Here is a 16639-nt window from a genome sequence, read left to right as displayed (position 1 = left end):
AGTTTATATTAAAACATTGTGACATTGTGGTGAAGCATTATCCATTCTGTGCTAGAACCTGTTTGCTTATAAAAGATTTGTTTCTTTGCCCTTGCCCATGCCCTGACATACTGTCCCATGCTTGAATCCAAACATATCTTAGTTAAAAAAAAAAAAAGTAACAAGTCTGTGACAATGAGAAAAAATACTAACAGAAGAGATGTGGAAAAAGTGGCTTCTGGTACCTAAATTCCATCTTATTTTTGTGAAGTATGGTACTTCTAAGGAAAAAACATTGTCTTGGGCTAAAAAGCATACACACAGAGAGCGATGTAGTTATCTCTTAATTTATCATGTTTTCACTGTACTTTAAATGCTGATGCTTCAAATTGCGCTCTGTAGATTTAAGACAGTGTGGGCCCTAGTCTCATGTATGCCATAGATAGTTTTCCTTATCGTATGACATTCTAGATCATAGACTGCGACAATTTTTAAGGTGTGTGTGTGCGTGCATGCACGCGTCCGTGCACACACAAGCACACAGGTGTGTGTATGCCATGTAATATACAGATGCCAATAGTTAGTTCACTGGAGCTAGAGTTACAGACGATTGTCAGCCACCTGAAACGAGTGCTAGAAGCCACACTCAGGTCCTCTGAAGGAGCAGCTAGTGTTCTTAGCCTCTGAGCTAGCTTTTCATCTCCACAGGCTATGGCTTGAAATGTGTATTAATGGCCAGCACTGAAGGTTTTATGATGCCACCTACTTGTAAGAGTGAACTTCAGTGGTATTGTATTTTTTGTTACCTCTAGACCTGGCTTATCATGGAGCAGTCTATTGAGGGCACCTCTTAGTTACCTACTAGCCACTATCCATATATTTCTGGCCAAGAATTTTGAACTTTATTGTCCATTTTCTGCAATTTGCTGTTTTGAGTGCTGTAGTGTCAGAGAGAGCAGCTCCATTTGCAAATGATGTTACTTCATATTTTGACCTATTTTTCCCTGCAGGAGTAATAACAAGGGTAATAAAAGTCAGTTGAAGCTGCTGTATAAGCACACATAACTGCCTCAAATTACAGGGCAGATCCTAAGCTACAAAGCCACTGAAACCACGAAGGCGCTCTTCCGACTCTTTCACAGCTCTAGTAAGCATGACCATGACTGTCCCAGATTTTTGGAAGAGGAAAAACATTAGTCTGTCTGGCTAGTCTTGTGCTTCTGTAGCTTTTTACATACAAAACCTGGTTCAGTATGAATCCATTCACTTCAGCTAGCCAAGTTTTGTGTAATTGGATGGCTTGCTGTGAAAGAAAGAAATAAAATACTTGGCGCTCTCCATACTTGATTCCTCTGAAGTTGATAGATCCACAAAATGTATATGTTGCAGATATTTAGTGAGGGTGTCAATGTAGTAGCATGGGTGAGCATTGGTCCAGGACACCTGACGGACCAAGAGCCTTGGCACTGCTTACTTAATAGGCCCCTGCCCCCTGACATGGACGACCACATATCTTTCCTAGCCTTGAGGCTTTCTTACCGAAGAGAATTGCATGGAACTGTGAGTGGCCTCACAGTGGAACCACAAGAGATGATTACAGGGTTGAAGAAGGGAAATTCACCTACCAATAATTAATGCTTTTGGGTTCCTGGAGTACCGTGCAACACTGCAGCTTTCAACAGGCGTTGTCTGGAAAGCTCAGCGTATTATAGGGCTCATTAGGCATTACAACCTCTCTAAAGTTTCTCTTAATTTGTATGGCATAAAATTATGTGTCCTGACCATCCCTCGGCCCATCTTCTTCCTTCTCAGAATCATAGTGTGATTAAGGTGGTTTAGCCTTGCACACATTTGCTGAATGCCTATAACCCTAAACCTAAATAAAAATGAAAATTCCTTTTAGATAGCTGTCATCTAGTGGTAGATGGCTAGGTAAATGACTCATCAGGTAAAAGGAATGTATGAGGTCTCAGGCACAAGAAATATAACTTAGATCTCGTTGACTTAAGTAACTTGAGTGCAAACTTACCCTTATTTTATGCGATGATATGACATATATTTGTAGTGGCCTGTAAGTAACAACTGTTTGATGAGCAATATTTATCGTTTCTTAAAACAATCGGTTAGCATTCTTAACAGAAGGAGGACTCTCTTTTATCCTCACGCTTTACCTTGCTGTGAAAGTTGTAGTAGTTTGATTGATTATAAAAGCCTTAAATCCGAAGGCCCCAAGGTTAAAATAGCACTTCTTCAGTTTCAGGCTACATCTGCTTGTAGCCACAGTTACTTGTATCTGCCTATTCTTCAAGTGTTTTCTTCAAGAGGGTGTGGGAAGGAGGAAAGGAGAGAACGAGATCGTGCCTAGGAGGACTTCTCCAATCCTGATACACATGACTGTCAAAAACCTCTGTAGCAATGAGATGTTCATGCAAATGTTGAGTAATAGATCGTGCAGAATGCTCTTTGGCAGCTCTTCAATCTAATGGAATGATCACAGTGTGTGTTTATTCAGTAGAGTAGGCTGTGTGGGAGTGAACACAGGTGAGACTTGATAATTTTGTCATGTATTAATTATCATCTATCTAATATATGCATATCTGAGTTTCTTAAAACTTACTTTAAGAAAATCCAAACTTGAAGCCCATAAATTCTTCTTTCTTTCCCAATACACTACACTTCCTTCTTGGAGAGTGATTGGTATTATCATATATGTCCTCAGTTCTCACCCTCTCTCCTCACTGTATCATTCCCGATTTTAATCACACCAGCAAGCCCTGATTAGTCTGAACACATCTGCTATTGTGGGTTTCTTGAGCTGGTTTGTGATGATGGAAGGAGAAGAAGGAAAGCAACATGAGAAGACATCCATGTAAGAAACAGTGCCCTTATTACCAGTCTGAAAGGACAGTGAATGGGAGGGCTATAACTTGCTAACCTTTGGAAGTCTTCAATCAGTCACTTGGTTTTATATTTCTGTATCAATCTGTTGTTAGAAACTATTCTGTTAGGCAAGTTGTATCCACAAGTACTCCTAGATACTTCTTATGGCTGTCCGGGGTAGGGCCGGGGGGAATGGGACTTCAAGGATCAGTTGGATCTTTTGCTAGGGCCCGAAATGAATGATGAAGGACAAAACCATGTGACTGAGAAGCAAGCCACACAGTCGTAGACTGGACATGAGTGTCGCGAGTAGCCGAGTGGTCTTTCTCCACCACAAAGCCAATTGAAAAGAAAGAATGCCGAGGAGATTATGTGGTTTCAGTTTGCCAACTAAAAGCAAAATAAATGACTTGGAGAGACTCTGAATGAATGGCTGAAGAAAAGGCAATTTTTCCACAACAATTTCTTTAACTACATGATATAAAAAATTGCCTAATGAAAATTACAAGGCCATCAAGAACTATCCTATATTCTTTCTAGGGGGAAGCATAGTAATTAACTGTTGCAGAATGATGGATTTTACAAACACAGCTGTCACAACTGCTATTTTAAATCATTTGTTATGGTTTAAAATGTATAATCCCCAAGAAATTGATCATTACTGCAATTCAATGCTGATTTTTTCAGTGCCTTACAAATTTTGAGGTTTGCATCAGACTATTAGCTAACAAAAGCCAGTCATAAAGTACACAGCTAATGGCATATTTCTTGGTGATGTCTTGTCTTCTCTTTCCTTTTCAGCAAGATTTTCTTTTTTTCCACAGTATCTCTGATAGCACTAAAGCAGGTGCTCTGGCATTCTGTTTTCCTTTTTCTGCTGCATGGTCATTCCCCCATTTCCTAATATTTCTGTGTTTAGTGGTTGAGTGTTCTTGGTAGCACTTGCCTGTGACATCTGCCTGTTTAAGGCCACCATTTAATCCCCAGTCTTTTCAAATAATGTGCCATGTTCATGTTCCACTGGACATGTGTACCTCTTTCGTGAAGGTGTCCCAAGTATTCTAATGGAAATCAGCAAATAACTTGAAGAGACATTCATCTTCACCTGAACAACCCCAAAGCCATAGGGAAGACGTATTGAAAAGCTCTGTGCCAACAGAAAGGAAACATGGGCTCAGACTTCTTGGTCAGTTAGATGCTGGGAAGGCTAAAGTAAGTGTCAGGTGGTAATGCATGCATTTCTTCTGTAGTTATGTCAGTTACCGTTGCTTCTGGACCCTCAATGTTTAAGGTAGCCTTGCTTTATTATGTTCAGAGCACTTCCCCAAGTAATTGAAGGGGGCTGGCTACTAAGTAGTAGTGCAGGGCTTCTTGTAGCCCTCCACATTGTGTTCATGAGCTCCCCTTCTTTTTTCTGCATAATGAGGTTCAGTCTTCAATTAAAGAATTATTATGTGCATTTACATAAGTGTACATTATATATGTTTGTATGTGATCAGTATTAAACTTCGAGGTATGTGGCATTTTTCTGTGAATAAGATACATTCAAAATGCTGGTGCTAATTTTAAAGCTAGTGAAAACCAACAGAACAGTAATAAATTCTGCTTTTCCTGGAGGAAGCAAACCAAATAATGCTGTTTCTTTGAGTACCTAAATTAATTAAGAACACAAATCTTAAATTTACATAACAGTTTAAATATATCAACAGGTTTGGATCTTTCTTACTAAAATTTTTACATATACATTCATAGTATTCACATATACAATAAATTACATACAGCAAGAAGGACCACAAAACAATCAGCAATTATATAAATATTACATTCATAGTGTTTTGGCTATTTGTATTTGGCAGCCTTGAAGAAAACATCTTTCTTACCTTGGCGAGGCTAAAATTCTGAATGTAAATCAATATCTACCATATCTCATCATTATCAACTTAAAACATCCATCTAGACCTAAAAATATCTTAACCCCTCAACAACTAAACCTAATTGTAGAACTAAACTATCGGGTCTTCACCTACATCAAAGACTTGAATTTAAGGATATATAATAGATGATACATAGTATTTATATTCTTATAATGACTCAGTACTCTGTTGTTGCTTGTTGTTTCTGAAAGCATCTATACTTACACATAAAGATACTTATTATTTCATAATAAAAGTTTTTTCCTTCCACTTAAAAAAAAAGAACACAAATCTTTGCGAAGTTGAAATTACCACATTGTGGGATTTATGTTTTCTCCTGAGTTATTTCAAATAGGTCTGTGAATAGAAAAAATTTTAATTGTGAAGGCATTGTAATTTGTTAGGACGGTTATTTAGGCATTATTTATGTCTTTTGATGCTAGTGTCTATTCACTGTTTTGAACCCTTTAACCAATTCAATTAGAGATTCAAAACTATATCAGTAACAAGTCTTTGAATTTTCTTTCCCTAACTGTTATAGGTATATACATCTTGAAATGTGTGACTCCAGGCAGTTTATCTTTCTTGTACTTTTTGAGTATTTTATATTCTAAGAGATAGTATTACTCCAGTGTAAGCAGTAGTTTCTGTATAGTGCTGATATTTCTATAAGAAAAGTGAACAGCAAAATCCAATTTATAGTTTTCGGCCTTTCAGTATTCAGTAGCACCCGTGATAGTTCTAATTACATTAGAGCACAAAACCTATCTACTTCTTAGTACTTTCTACATGTCTACATGTAATTACAGAAAAATTCACCTTAATTTTGCACAAAACACAAATTGTATGTGAAAAAGAAAAGGCCACACTAAAACCCACATTACACATTATTCTATTAGCAGAGCCTTCAGCCCTTATCAGAAAGCAGCCTGCACATAATCAACAAACCACAAGATGGCACTACTGAACAATCAGTTTATTTCTGAAAGGTGCCTTCTAGTTTCTCTAACTAGCTAGTGAAGTATAACAGTATGCTTCTTCAAAACTAATGTCAGTCACTCCCAAAATAATTACAGTACGACAAGGACTTGATAATGGAGGAAGTCCACAGGTCTGACATTAAGTGGGCAACGTCAATACATCATAATTGTTAAATTGTATGTGATATTTGTGATGAAAGGACCTTTCATTAATTTGGTCTTTCCCTGCAAGTGAGCAACCTCAGAGTAATTACAAGAAAGCATCAGCAAACATAAGCTGAGGTACATTATACAAAATGGCTGACCACTAAAATCATAAACAAACTGTAAAATAGCTTAAAATAATACCATGCCAATATTATTTATTGTTATATACCATGGTCATGTAATATGTATACATAGGGACTCTGCACTATTTTTGAAACTATTGTCTAAGTTTAAAATTATTTCATAATACATGTTAAAAATATCAGGGTACCATATGTAACAGATGTATAGCTTAGTCCTTGTGTGGGACCTCTAACAACAGGAGCAGGGGCTGCTTCTGACTCTATTGCCTACCTCTGGATCCCTTTCCCATAAGTGGGCTGCCATGTCTAGCCTCAATAGAAGAAGCTGCACCTAGTTCTAATTGATATGCCAAGGCAGGTTGATAACCATGGGTGGTCTCCCTTTCTCTGAGAAGAAAGGGGGAACATAGGGGTAGAATAAGGGAAGTGAGAGGGAGAGACTGGGAGGAGAGGAGAGAGGGGAAATTCCTACCAGGATGTATAGTTAATAAATTAATGAAGGAAAAAATAGTGTACATGGGAGGACTCTGAAATGGCTTAATAGTAGCAATTTATAACTATGCATTTTTGTATATACCAGCCATCTAGGAAAGCTTGTAATAGTTGTGTCTTAACTTATTACATGATTCTAAGATGCCACTTTTCCTTTAGGAATACTGAGTAACTTCTTGAAACTCGACGTTAGGAGATAATTGGCCTACAACAAAGCTGTGCAAATTTGAAATGAGCGTCCATATCACTGGTTGAGAAGATATTAAAAAACTGATTCTTTAGCCCATGAGTACTAGCACTTAATGACATTCAATTACCTCACTAATGTGTGCTCACAAATATGGTAGTGATGGCGTTCAGATTTTGCAGGTTATGTTTGATTAGTATCTTTTCCAGTGTGCTCATTGCTTTATATTGCATGGAATAGTAACATAAACAGAATAGCAGTTTGACCCACGATTAACCCTTTTACAATCAAAGAAAGGAAAATTGTAGTTCGTTGTGCCTACAGAGAAATGCAGATATGACCAAATAAGATCACAATCTGGAGTACAAGGTGAACTTGAAATTTGTAAGAATACTGTTCAACCTAGCATAATCCAAGAATAATTTTCTGCTAGAGAGCTATCATATAAGGCATTTGACTTAACTTACTCATTGTAACACTGGAGAGGAATTTTTCTATTATTATAGAATTAAATATTTTTGAAAATTAGCTGCCACAGAATAAGCTGTAATTTAAGAAAAACAAAAATTCATAACAATATTATTATAAATCTGTTATTTGCATTTAGGCTAAAATGATATTATTAGAAATTATTGTGATTCCACTAAGAAAGTAAATCTTCTGGAAATTATTTCATAAGTTTTGTGGTTCCTATGATTCAAATCATACTAAAAAGTTGAGTCTGTTGAATTAATTATGCATTGTTCTTACATATGATCAGAATGTATATATAAAGAAATTCAATAGGAAGCTATTTTTGCACAGTACCACATAGATGTAGGTCAAAAAATGTAGAGTAAAATGTCTTCATTTCTGTTATCTTCAAATGAAAAATTGCGCTTTTTCTTTGGAGTCTTTGGTGGAACACAAATCAAGATTATTAATTACATTGAATAAACAATAACTTTATATGATTGATTATGTCTACAGCTTAATATAAGCACATGAATCTAAGATACTTATAACACTTGTTTTATTTTTGACGACGTCCTTTGGATTTATTTAAATGTTAACAACATAGTTACATTTGCTCTAAACACATATACATATTTTATAACATACCATGTCCTGGGCTTTATTTAACTATAATGCATTCTACTTTTTAAATTTCTTGGTATCTGGGTAAATAGCAAACATTTGTCATTTCTTTATCAATTTCCTTTATTTCAGGAACTCCATGAAAAGACTGGTTCATTCATGGCTATTAAAGTGATGAATGTCCGGAAGGTAATCAGACTGTGTCTTCCCTGTATTCTGTGCATTTAATATACCGTATACATGGGATGAACAACTCCAAAAGCATTGTTTTGAAATCATGATTTTATGAATTAGTGAGTTGATTTGGAATAATTATAGTTATCACAGTTATTAATGTATTATACTTACTGGTTTGCTGTATTTCAAATTTAAAATGTTTCACTCATAAAATTGCAAAGATTAGATATTATAAACCAATAGGGAAAATATTTATCTTCCTCTCGAATTCCACTTGCTTATCTATTATTGAAACTATTAAAGATATTTCCTTTAATATTGTGTTAATATTGCTCTTCTCTATCACATTTTTCCTCCAATAATTTCTTCTAAGAATTGAGGCCATTAGATTCCCAGTGACAGGTAGAAGTGAAGAAGTTGTCAGAAATGTACATTTGAAAATATACTTTTTGACAGATAAGCAAGAGAGACAATTTAATTGGCAAATTCCTGCTAACATAAAATTGTGTCACAGTTTATAATCTGTTGTCAAAGAATTTATGAAGAACTTATTTCTGCCCTCTTCTCAGTTTTTTTGGATAATATTAACAGAAAACATAACAGAAGTTAAGAGATTTTTAAAATGTCATTGTATTCCAAAAGAAAATGATTTCAGAGACTCTGTAGCTTTATGCAACCACTGTACCCTACAGTGAACTGTTACTTTGCAGTTAGTGAAGAAAGTCAAGTACTTTTGTTTAGCCAGGAAATGTCAAATGTTGTCAGTGTGAGATTCAGGGGGATTTAGGGACTTTATGGTTTTATAAAGACAGCTTCCAAATAACCCACCTTTCTTCGTAAGATTCTATAAAATGGTTATTTCCTTGTTTTAACTTAGGAGCTCTAAAAACATACAGAATCTTTAAATATTTAAAAATCATGTTAGAACTATAGATATTTAATATTTACTATTTGTAAGAGAAAAATAACACTTCACTAGTATAAAATTTCCCGTTAATGTGCCAGTTACATCTAGTAAGATAAAGTTGGTGTCCAGTTTACGCATGTCAAATAAGAAATTGAATTTTTAGATTAGTACTGTTAGTGGAAGGGAAGGAAGGAAGGAAGAAAATGCATCTACAATTTACTGCTGAAGTAGCACAGAATACTCAGCATAAATAATTGTAAGAGTGTACCAGTAAGTCAAATAATATTTTTCTTGTTTCTCTTTCTTTTTCTCAGACTCCTTTGCCTGGAATAGGAAGACGTGTGAGAGTGAATAAATGCCCAAAGTCTGTTGGATGGAGATACAGCGTGAGTATTAAACGTCTTCATTAGCATCTCCATAGTCTCTACATTAATTTTAGCTTTCAGTTCATCCTTTGCATTATCTCTATATGGTCTCCCTCTAAAAATGGTCATGCTAGAAATGATAACATGTATATCTCCTACTATTCATATAGGTTTTCTTGTGATACTTGAGCATCTGTCAAAGGAGAGGGCCTAAAATAAATCTTCCTTTGCATAGTAAATTATTGGCTGCAGGGGAAAAATGAGTATTGTATGTATACAGAGTGAAAATACTCATGTTGACTAGCAATCAAGAAAGAGTTGACTGTACCAAGAATTTTTCCCTAAAATTGGGCTTAGCAAAGTATTTTATATGGTGCACACTTTCTTTAGAACAAATCGTTATTGTCCAGCTATGGTGATCACAGACATCATTGTATTTGAGCCAAATTATGGCAGCTTTTTGCATTGCAAAACTAATAATTGAAAGCCAACAGCGTTCATATCCGAACACTCTTCATATGATTGTCCACAATATATAAACACAGGAAAGCGTATGGAACATTTTAGCCTTGCAGAATTTTTGAGATCTCATTGATACAACTTTCCCAGTTTTCTCTCCTGCAGCCAAATAAATGAAGTTCAGATATTTTCAGCCATTATACTTTAATAACTACAGTGTTATATACATTAAAAATAACCATTTCATGATTTATCTATTACACAGCAGGCTTCTTTTAGTTTATGATGTGTCATAACAGTATAAACATATTTAGAGGAAGCGGCTATAACCATCTCTAGAAGATCAAATACACACACACACACACACACACACACACACACACACACACACACAGGCACACACGCACACACCATGCAATAAAAATAAAATGAAATTACTTAGTCAATTTTGCTTTTCTCTAAAGTTTATATTGACAAAAAGTTTTAAGTCTCCAAATTTTTTGTTGTATTCATTACATATAAAAAGGGGATTTTGATTGTTTGATTGTATCATTGGTGAATTTACAAAGGGAATTCTGGCATCCTTGAACTGCCTCTTGACAAAAAGCAGGGTATTCAGGGCAGTCTGGAATCAACTGGCGCTGAGCCAGGAAACAGTGTAGCATCATATTACTAGGAGATGTGTGAGAGTTTTAAATTACCCACTTGGCCTGACGTATATTATGTACTTGTGTGTTTCTTACAAGCTCAACTTCCCGTTAATTGAGAGTGGCAAACACACTAATGCTTTCCAAACATATCTGATCTTCATTTATTTGTTTTGGGAGAGTTTACATTTATGTGGGAAACCCATTCTTGGAAGTTTTTTTTTTTTTTTAGTCATGTATTTTGAATTCTGTGATTATGTTTTAGTAAAGGAACATCTTGACTAGCTAATCGGTTAGCATCTCTTAAGTCAGCTTGACTATTTTGGCTATAAAGTGTGTTAGCTGAACATACATAGATTTTCTATGAAGATAGGAAAGTGATCCTGTCTTTTACTATATCTTTGAAGTAAATGGAACCTCAAGGAGAGTAAGTGGTTTTTCTACTATGGGGAATCAGTGGTAAAAAGAGAGATACACTAAAACTCTGAGTAGGTTCTCCTTTCTGGCTAAGGTAAAATTATCTTTGGATAGAGTTGTCTCTTTAAACTATGCTTTTCACATCAGTGATCTCATCTGATCAGGTGGATTCAGTTATCAATAAATAGATCATTCTTAAAAAGAGTACTTCAGCATCTGGCCCCATCTCCTAAGCATCAGACCCGTATATCCATTCTTTATAATTTTATGCTGCCATAAAATGAATATGAGTAACCATTGCTATAGATTGAAGTGTTTCATGTATTGGTAGAGATTCAGAAAGACAAATATGCACTTGTTTATATTAGAATAAATTCCACATATGCATATCTGTAGCGATTGTATGTATCATATGTTACATATATGTACTGTGTATTTAGCACTTCAGTCTGTAGCTACTTTATTTGCATGCACAACTCTCACAAAATGTGTACCACAACTTTTGAGCAAGAGTCTGAAGAGAGAATCAGTGAGAGTAGATCATTACTTGTTTTACTACCTAGACATGATATATGACTTGTGATTAGGAAAACAAAATTTTATTATAAACTTACTTTAAAAGGTTAATATCGAATGAACCTATGCCTTTAAAATGTCTTAAGGACTTATCAAAACATTTCCCTACTATAAATGTACAAGAAAAAACTGACTAAAAATAGATTGTCTAAATATAAGAAGTAAAACTGTAGAATAAGAAATAACATAAAGCAAAATATTTGTGACTTTAATTTGATCATGAGTACTTAGATATGAAACCAAAGGACTAACAATAGAACAATAATAACTTGTAATTTATCAAAAGTAAGTGCCCCAAAGAAAACATGAAAGATTAGGGAAACTCACACAGTAGGTGAAAATACTATAAGTCCACACTATGATAAAGAACTTGTGTCTAGAATATCTAAAAAAAAAAAAAAAAAAAAAAAAGATAAAAGAAAGAAACTAAAAACTTACAGCTATAAAATGAAAAGACAAACCAATTTCAAACATGCAAAGAATTTTTGATTATACACACACACACACACACACACTTGCCAATAACAAATTGATATAATGTGAAACTATTTCTTACCAGGGTGGTATAAATCAAAACCACATTATATTATCACTTCACTCTCAAGGAACAGTTACAACTACTGGTGAATATGGAGCACTCAAAACTTCCTATCTAAGTTAAACTGGCAATGCAAAGTGATGCAGCTGCTGTTGAAAATGAGCTTGGCATTTCATCAAAATATTGAATACACTAGAATCATCAGAATGAAATGAAAACATACACATTAAGAAATTTGACATGAGCCAGGAGTGATGGTGCATGCCTTTAATCCCAGTACTTGGGAGGCAGAGGCAGGCAGATCTCAATGAGTTTGAGGCCAGCCTGGTCTACAAAGCGAGTCCAGGACAGCCAAGGCTACACGGAGAAACCCTGTCTCTAAAAAACCAGAAAAAAAGAAAGAGAGAAATTTGACATGAGTGCTCATAGAAACATTATTCACTTTATCCAGAACATAGAAATCATTTGATTGATTGTAAACCAAAATAAATGAAATACTGAGTGAGCATTTCATGCACAAACCTCAGAAATAGCTAGTCTGGAAATATTATAAAATTTCCATTTATGTACTTTGGATAGAATGTAAATCAGTGGTTTATCAAAACTAGGATGAGTGTAGTAGAATTGGGGATAGGTTATGAACCAAAGTTTATAGGGCTTCATTTTAAAGGAAATACGTTCTTTGATTGACTGTGGTGATATTAATATATACTATGTCATTAAAACAATAGGGAGTCATATTTTAAGTGACTGAAGTATACAGTATGTGAATTGTATCTCAATGAAATGTACAGCATTTACTGAATACTTTCTCAAGTTCCAGTGCTGCTCTTGTAGGGTCACATTTTAAGAACTTCGAATTAAGAGATCTTTAGTTTCCTCTTTCTTCCTGCTCCTAAATTAAAATTTTATCAAAAATTTCTGTTAACTGTTAAGTCTGTATTTGACCACGTCCCCTGGATTGGGAGGCCTGGTGGCACTCAGAGGAAGGATAGCAGGCTACCAAGAAGAGACTTGATATCCTATGAGCATATAAAGGGGAGGAAGTTCCCCCCCCCACAGTCACAGTCATAGGGGAGGGGAGTAAGGGGATAGCAGGATGGAGGGAGGAATGGGAGGATACAAGGGATGGGATAACCATTGAGATGTAATGTGAATACATTAATAAAATTTATTTTTTAAAAAAGATTTTTCCTTTGTGAATATATTCTACTTTGGAGACTAATTGTCTCTGACCTGCACAGCTTACAGCTTTGTTGCCTGCCTTTCCTCCATAGGATGAGGAAGAGGATCTCAGGACTGTGAGTCGGCTGAGGAAGTACTCTTCCCACAAAACCGTCCTGTCCTTCTATGGTGCATTTTTCAGTCTGAGTCCCCCTGGCCAGAGATACCAGCTTTGGGTATGGTTTTTTGTTTGTTTGTTTTGGGTTTTTTTGTTTTGTATTTTTTGTTTGTGTTTTTGCTTTGCTCATATTCCATTTAAAAAAAAAGTCAAATCGTGAAGAGCTGAGGTTCACTTTTCCGTAAGTACATACCGATGCTGCTAGCTGAAGAACATCTTGGAATCTTAGAATCACTGCATTTCCAGATGTTCACATTAACTCTGTTTTTCTCAAATGTCCAGGGAGCTATAAATTCTTTCTTCTCTGACAATGATAGTTGAGACTTTATTAAATATTGTTTCACCGCTCTAATGGTTACTTATTTGATGTTTATGTGTATACTGTGTTTTCATAAAATATTAGGAAAGTTACCTTTCATACAATATGAAAAGTTATTAGGTCTACTGAGTCCCATTACAAGGTATATTAGCACTCTGTTCACTCAGTCATTCTAGCCCTAATATCAATGAGCTGTAAATTCTTTTAAGACTTTCTATATGCAGGCAAACTGGTCTCTCAAATATTCGTTCCTTTCTTTTCCACTCCAATCATCATTCAGGCTTCTCTTCCTCACAAACTTATTGGAAAGGACATTTGTTCATGCTTTTTACATAAGCGTGCATGACTGTCCTTCTAAATATCCCAAACTCAATATGAGAGCTATGAGTCCAGGATTAGTTCTGATCCCACCTGCTAATGAAGCGTTCAAATGTGTTTGCTGGTTTACCTACTTTCACAAATTCTTATTCCACTACTGGAAATTTTTAAAATACTGTATGCTTTTCTGGATCCTCCACAGATGGTGATGGAGTTGTATGCAGCAGGGTCAGTCACTGATATAGTGAGGGTGACAAGAAAGCAGAGTTTAAAAGAAGGCTGGATTGCTTATATCTGTCGAGAAATCCTTCAGGTGAGTAATCAGATAATCTTTGTCTCTGATCTCAAGCAAACCTAGCTCTAAATATATAACCTTACCGTGTATACCCAAGAATTCTAGACACAGCCTATGGATAAGGAAACCTAAAAGACCAAAATGCTCAGCTCAAAGCCTTGAACGGCTGGCTCTCTGCGAGATTTTTCACTACTCTGTACAGCAGGTCATGGGAATCACAGCATGGCTTAGCTATAATGTTCAGTGTAGCAGGATATTAAGATGAGCACTAGTTAGGAAAGGTCATGAATGTACTTTATTCATGAGGTAAAACCTTGTAGTGTTAGCTTAGAATTGAATCAAACTTATTTGACACATAATCCTTACACATTTTCATTTAGATTTATCAGAAAACATACTTTAAGCAATAGAAATGAGCAGAATACTTTAGAAGGCAAATATGATACTGAAAGAAAGTGTGACATCAGGAAAGACAGTGTAAAATGATAATAATGACCATAATCTGTTTTAATGGCTCTGCAGCCATTAAAAGGGTGGGTATCTTTTTTGAATATAGCCCCACATTTTTCTTTACTTCTAACATCTAATTGGATGAAATCAATGACCTTCTAGATCAGCCAAATTTCGATTGGTGTCCAATACTTAAGTTATTAGAGTCATCCAAAAAGATACTAATAAACTAAGAGTACCTCCAACATCAGTGGAAAGCCATTCTTCTTATTTTGTTTGAATGCATTTGTAGGAACAACAGAAATGCTCTAAGAGTCCAAATCACACACTGCATTTGGAATTTAGCTCATCACATACTATTTGTGCGGCCATTAGTCAATTTCTTGATTTTTCTCAGGTCTCATTTTTCTTACCTTCATAGAGGAGCGGAGCATATTCCCCAAAGTGATTCTATGACAGCTTAGTAATGGCTATCTAAACATTTAACACAATGTCTAGCACAGAGTAAAAGCTCAATAAATGTATTCCTAATGTCCGACTGGTGTCTGGCATGATCCTAGTGAAGGCCAGTATTGCATGCCATGTCATGGGGTTCTCTGTGGTGAATGGGCTGCAGCCAACGTGGTTAAGGCAACACACATTGTACACACTTTAAAAGGAATTTCCATATTCCTTCAGATTCTAGGTCTACAGACCTCACCAGAAGACACTTTGAACTAAACAAATGTTTGGATAAGAAATAGAACAAAATAGTTAATAGTTAAGATGCCTGGGTCTCTACTGTCATGCGTAGTCAGAAATATAGGGGCTATAAAGGAGGATAAAGTTTCCCAATCTATATAAATATTACTTTTTGGGAGTTCTTTTTCTTTCATGAGTATTCAGATATATTTTCCTTTCCTTATAGCCAAAAGTAGTATTTCTGGGAACTGGATGTAGTAATTCCAGCCTAAAGAATTTTGTGTAAAAAAAAAAAAGTGAGCCATTTTTCTTAAACTAAAGCTTTTTTTCCCCAAAAGGACTTAAAGCACTACCAGAAAACTGAAAACCTACATATCTTTATACTTCCTTGACTTTTAAACTATGTATGTATGTACAGGGATTAGCTCACCTTCATGCGCACCAGGTGATCCACCAGGACATCAGAGGTCAGAATGTGCTGCTGACTCATAACGCTGAAGTGAAACTAGGTAAGTTCATCCTTGTGACATGTAAGAAGAGACAGAAAGCTAAGATAATATATTTATTTGGATTTTCTTGAAACTTTGTTTGTCAGGGAGATGGCACAAAAGTAAAAAAAAAAAAAAAGGGACATGTCCAATCATTTCTTTGAAATGATAGAAAAACAACTTTAATTATAATGGAAGTTTTGCTTTTTGGTCACTTCTTGCTTTATACAATGTTAGGGATAGTTGTCATACATATTTCAGTGATTGAATCGTGGTAGGTATTACACATTTAAAAATTTTTTGTGCACATAACAGAGCCATATTTTGAAGAATATGAAATAGCTTTCAATTACTTAAACAAAAAATTGCTTATTTGCATTTATTCCTTGACGTTGTATTAATCAGATGTGATGTTTCAGTAATATTTAAAACAAATTCTGAATTTCGAATTTTCTTGCTAAATAAGCAGAACCAGAATAGAGAGTCATTAACTAAAAAATACTTTTATTGAATATTTGAAAAAATAAGGACATTATTACATGTTCTTGAAACAACAGTAGTTTTTAGAAAATATGCCATGTCTTGAATGCATAAGCTACAAAACTATCAATATAATTTTAAGAAATTACCTGGAAGCACATAAAAATTATATAGATGTCACACTCAGATATATGAAAGGGATATTCTACTCTCAAGCTATGTGTACCCTATATTCATACGCTTGACTCAAGTTGCTGATAACACCAAATGTTTATAATATGAAACAGAAATTGCAAGTACAAAGTAACTTAAACATCTGTTTTAAAGTCCATTCACTAATGTTAATGTACTTTATTCATGAGGTAAAACCTTGTAGTGTTAG

At 35.2% G+C, this 16639-nt stretch overlaps 1 protein-coding gene across 1 annotated transcript in view; it reads left to right on the top strand.

Moving 5' to 3' along the window:
- Positions 1 to 16639, top strand: part of NRK (Nik related kinase) — a 106368-nt gene that overhangs the window by 40920 nt on the left and 48809 nt on the right. Inside the window, exons 3-7 of the mRNA XM_084789848.1 lie at positions 7931 to 7987; positions 9197 to 9268; positions 13162 to 13284; positions 14066 to 14176; positions 15708 to 15798. Of these exons, the coding sequence (XP_084645974.1) occupies positions 7931 to 7987; positions 9197 to 9268; positions 13162 to 13284; positions 14066 to 14176; positions 15708 to 15798 (454 nt within the window). The remainder of the gene's footprint in view (positions 1 to 7930; positions 7988 to 9196; positions 9269 to 13161; positions 13285 to 14065; positions 14177 to 15707; positions 15799 to 16639) is intronic.

The sequence above is a fragment of the Acomys minous genome, assembly GCF_964271855.1.
Source record: "Acomys minous genome assembly, chromosome: 7".
Classification (NCBI taxonomy): Eukaryota; Metazoa; Chordata; class Mammalia; order Rodentia; family Muridae; genus Acomys; species Acomys minous.
Note: the sequence above shows the minus strand (reverse complement) of the source record. Positions and strands in the feature narration are given on the sequence as shown.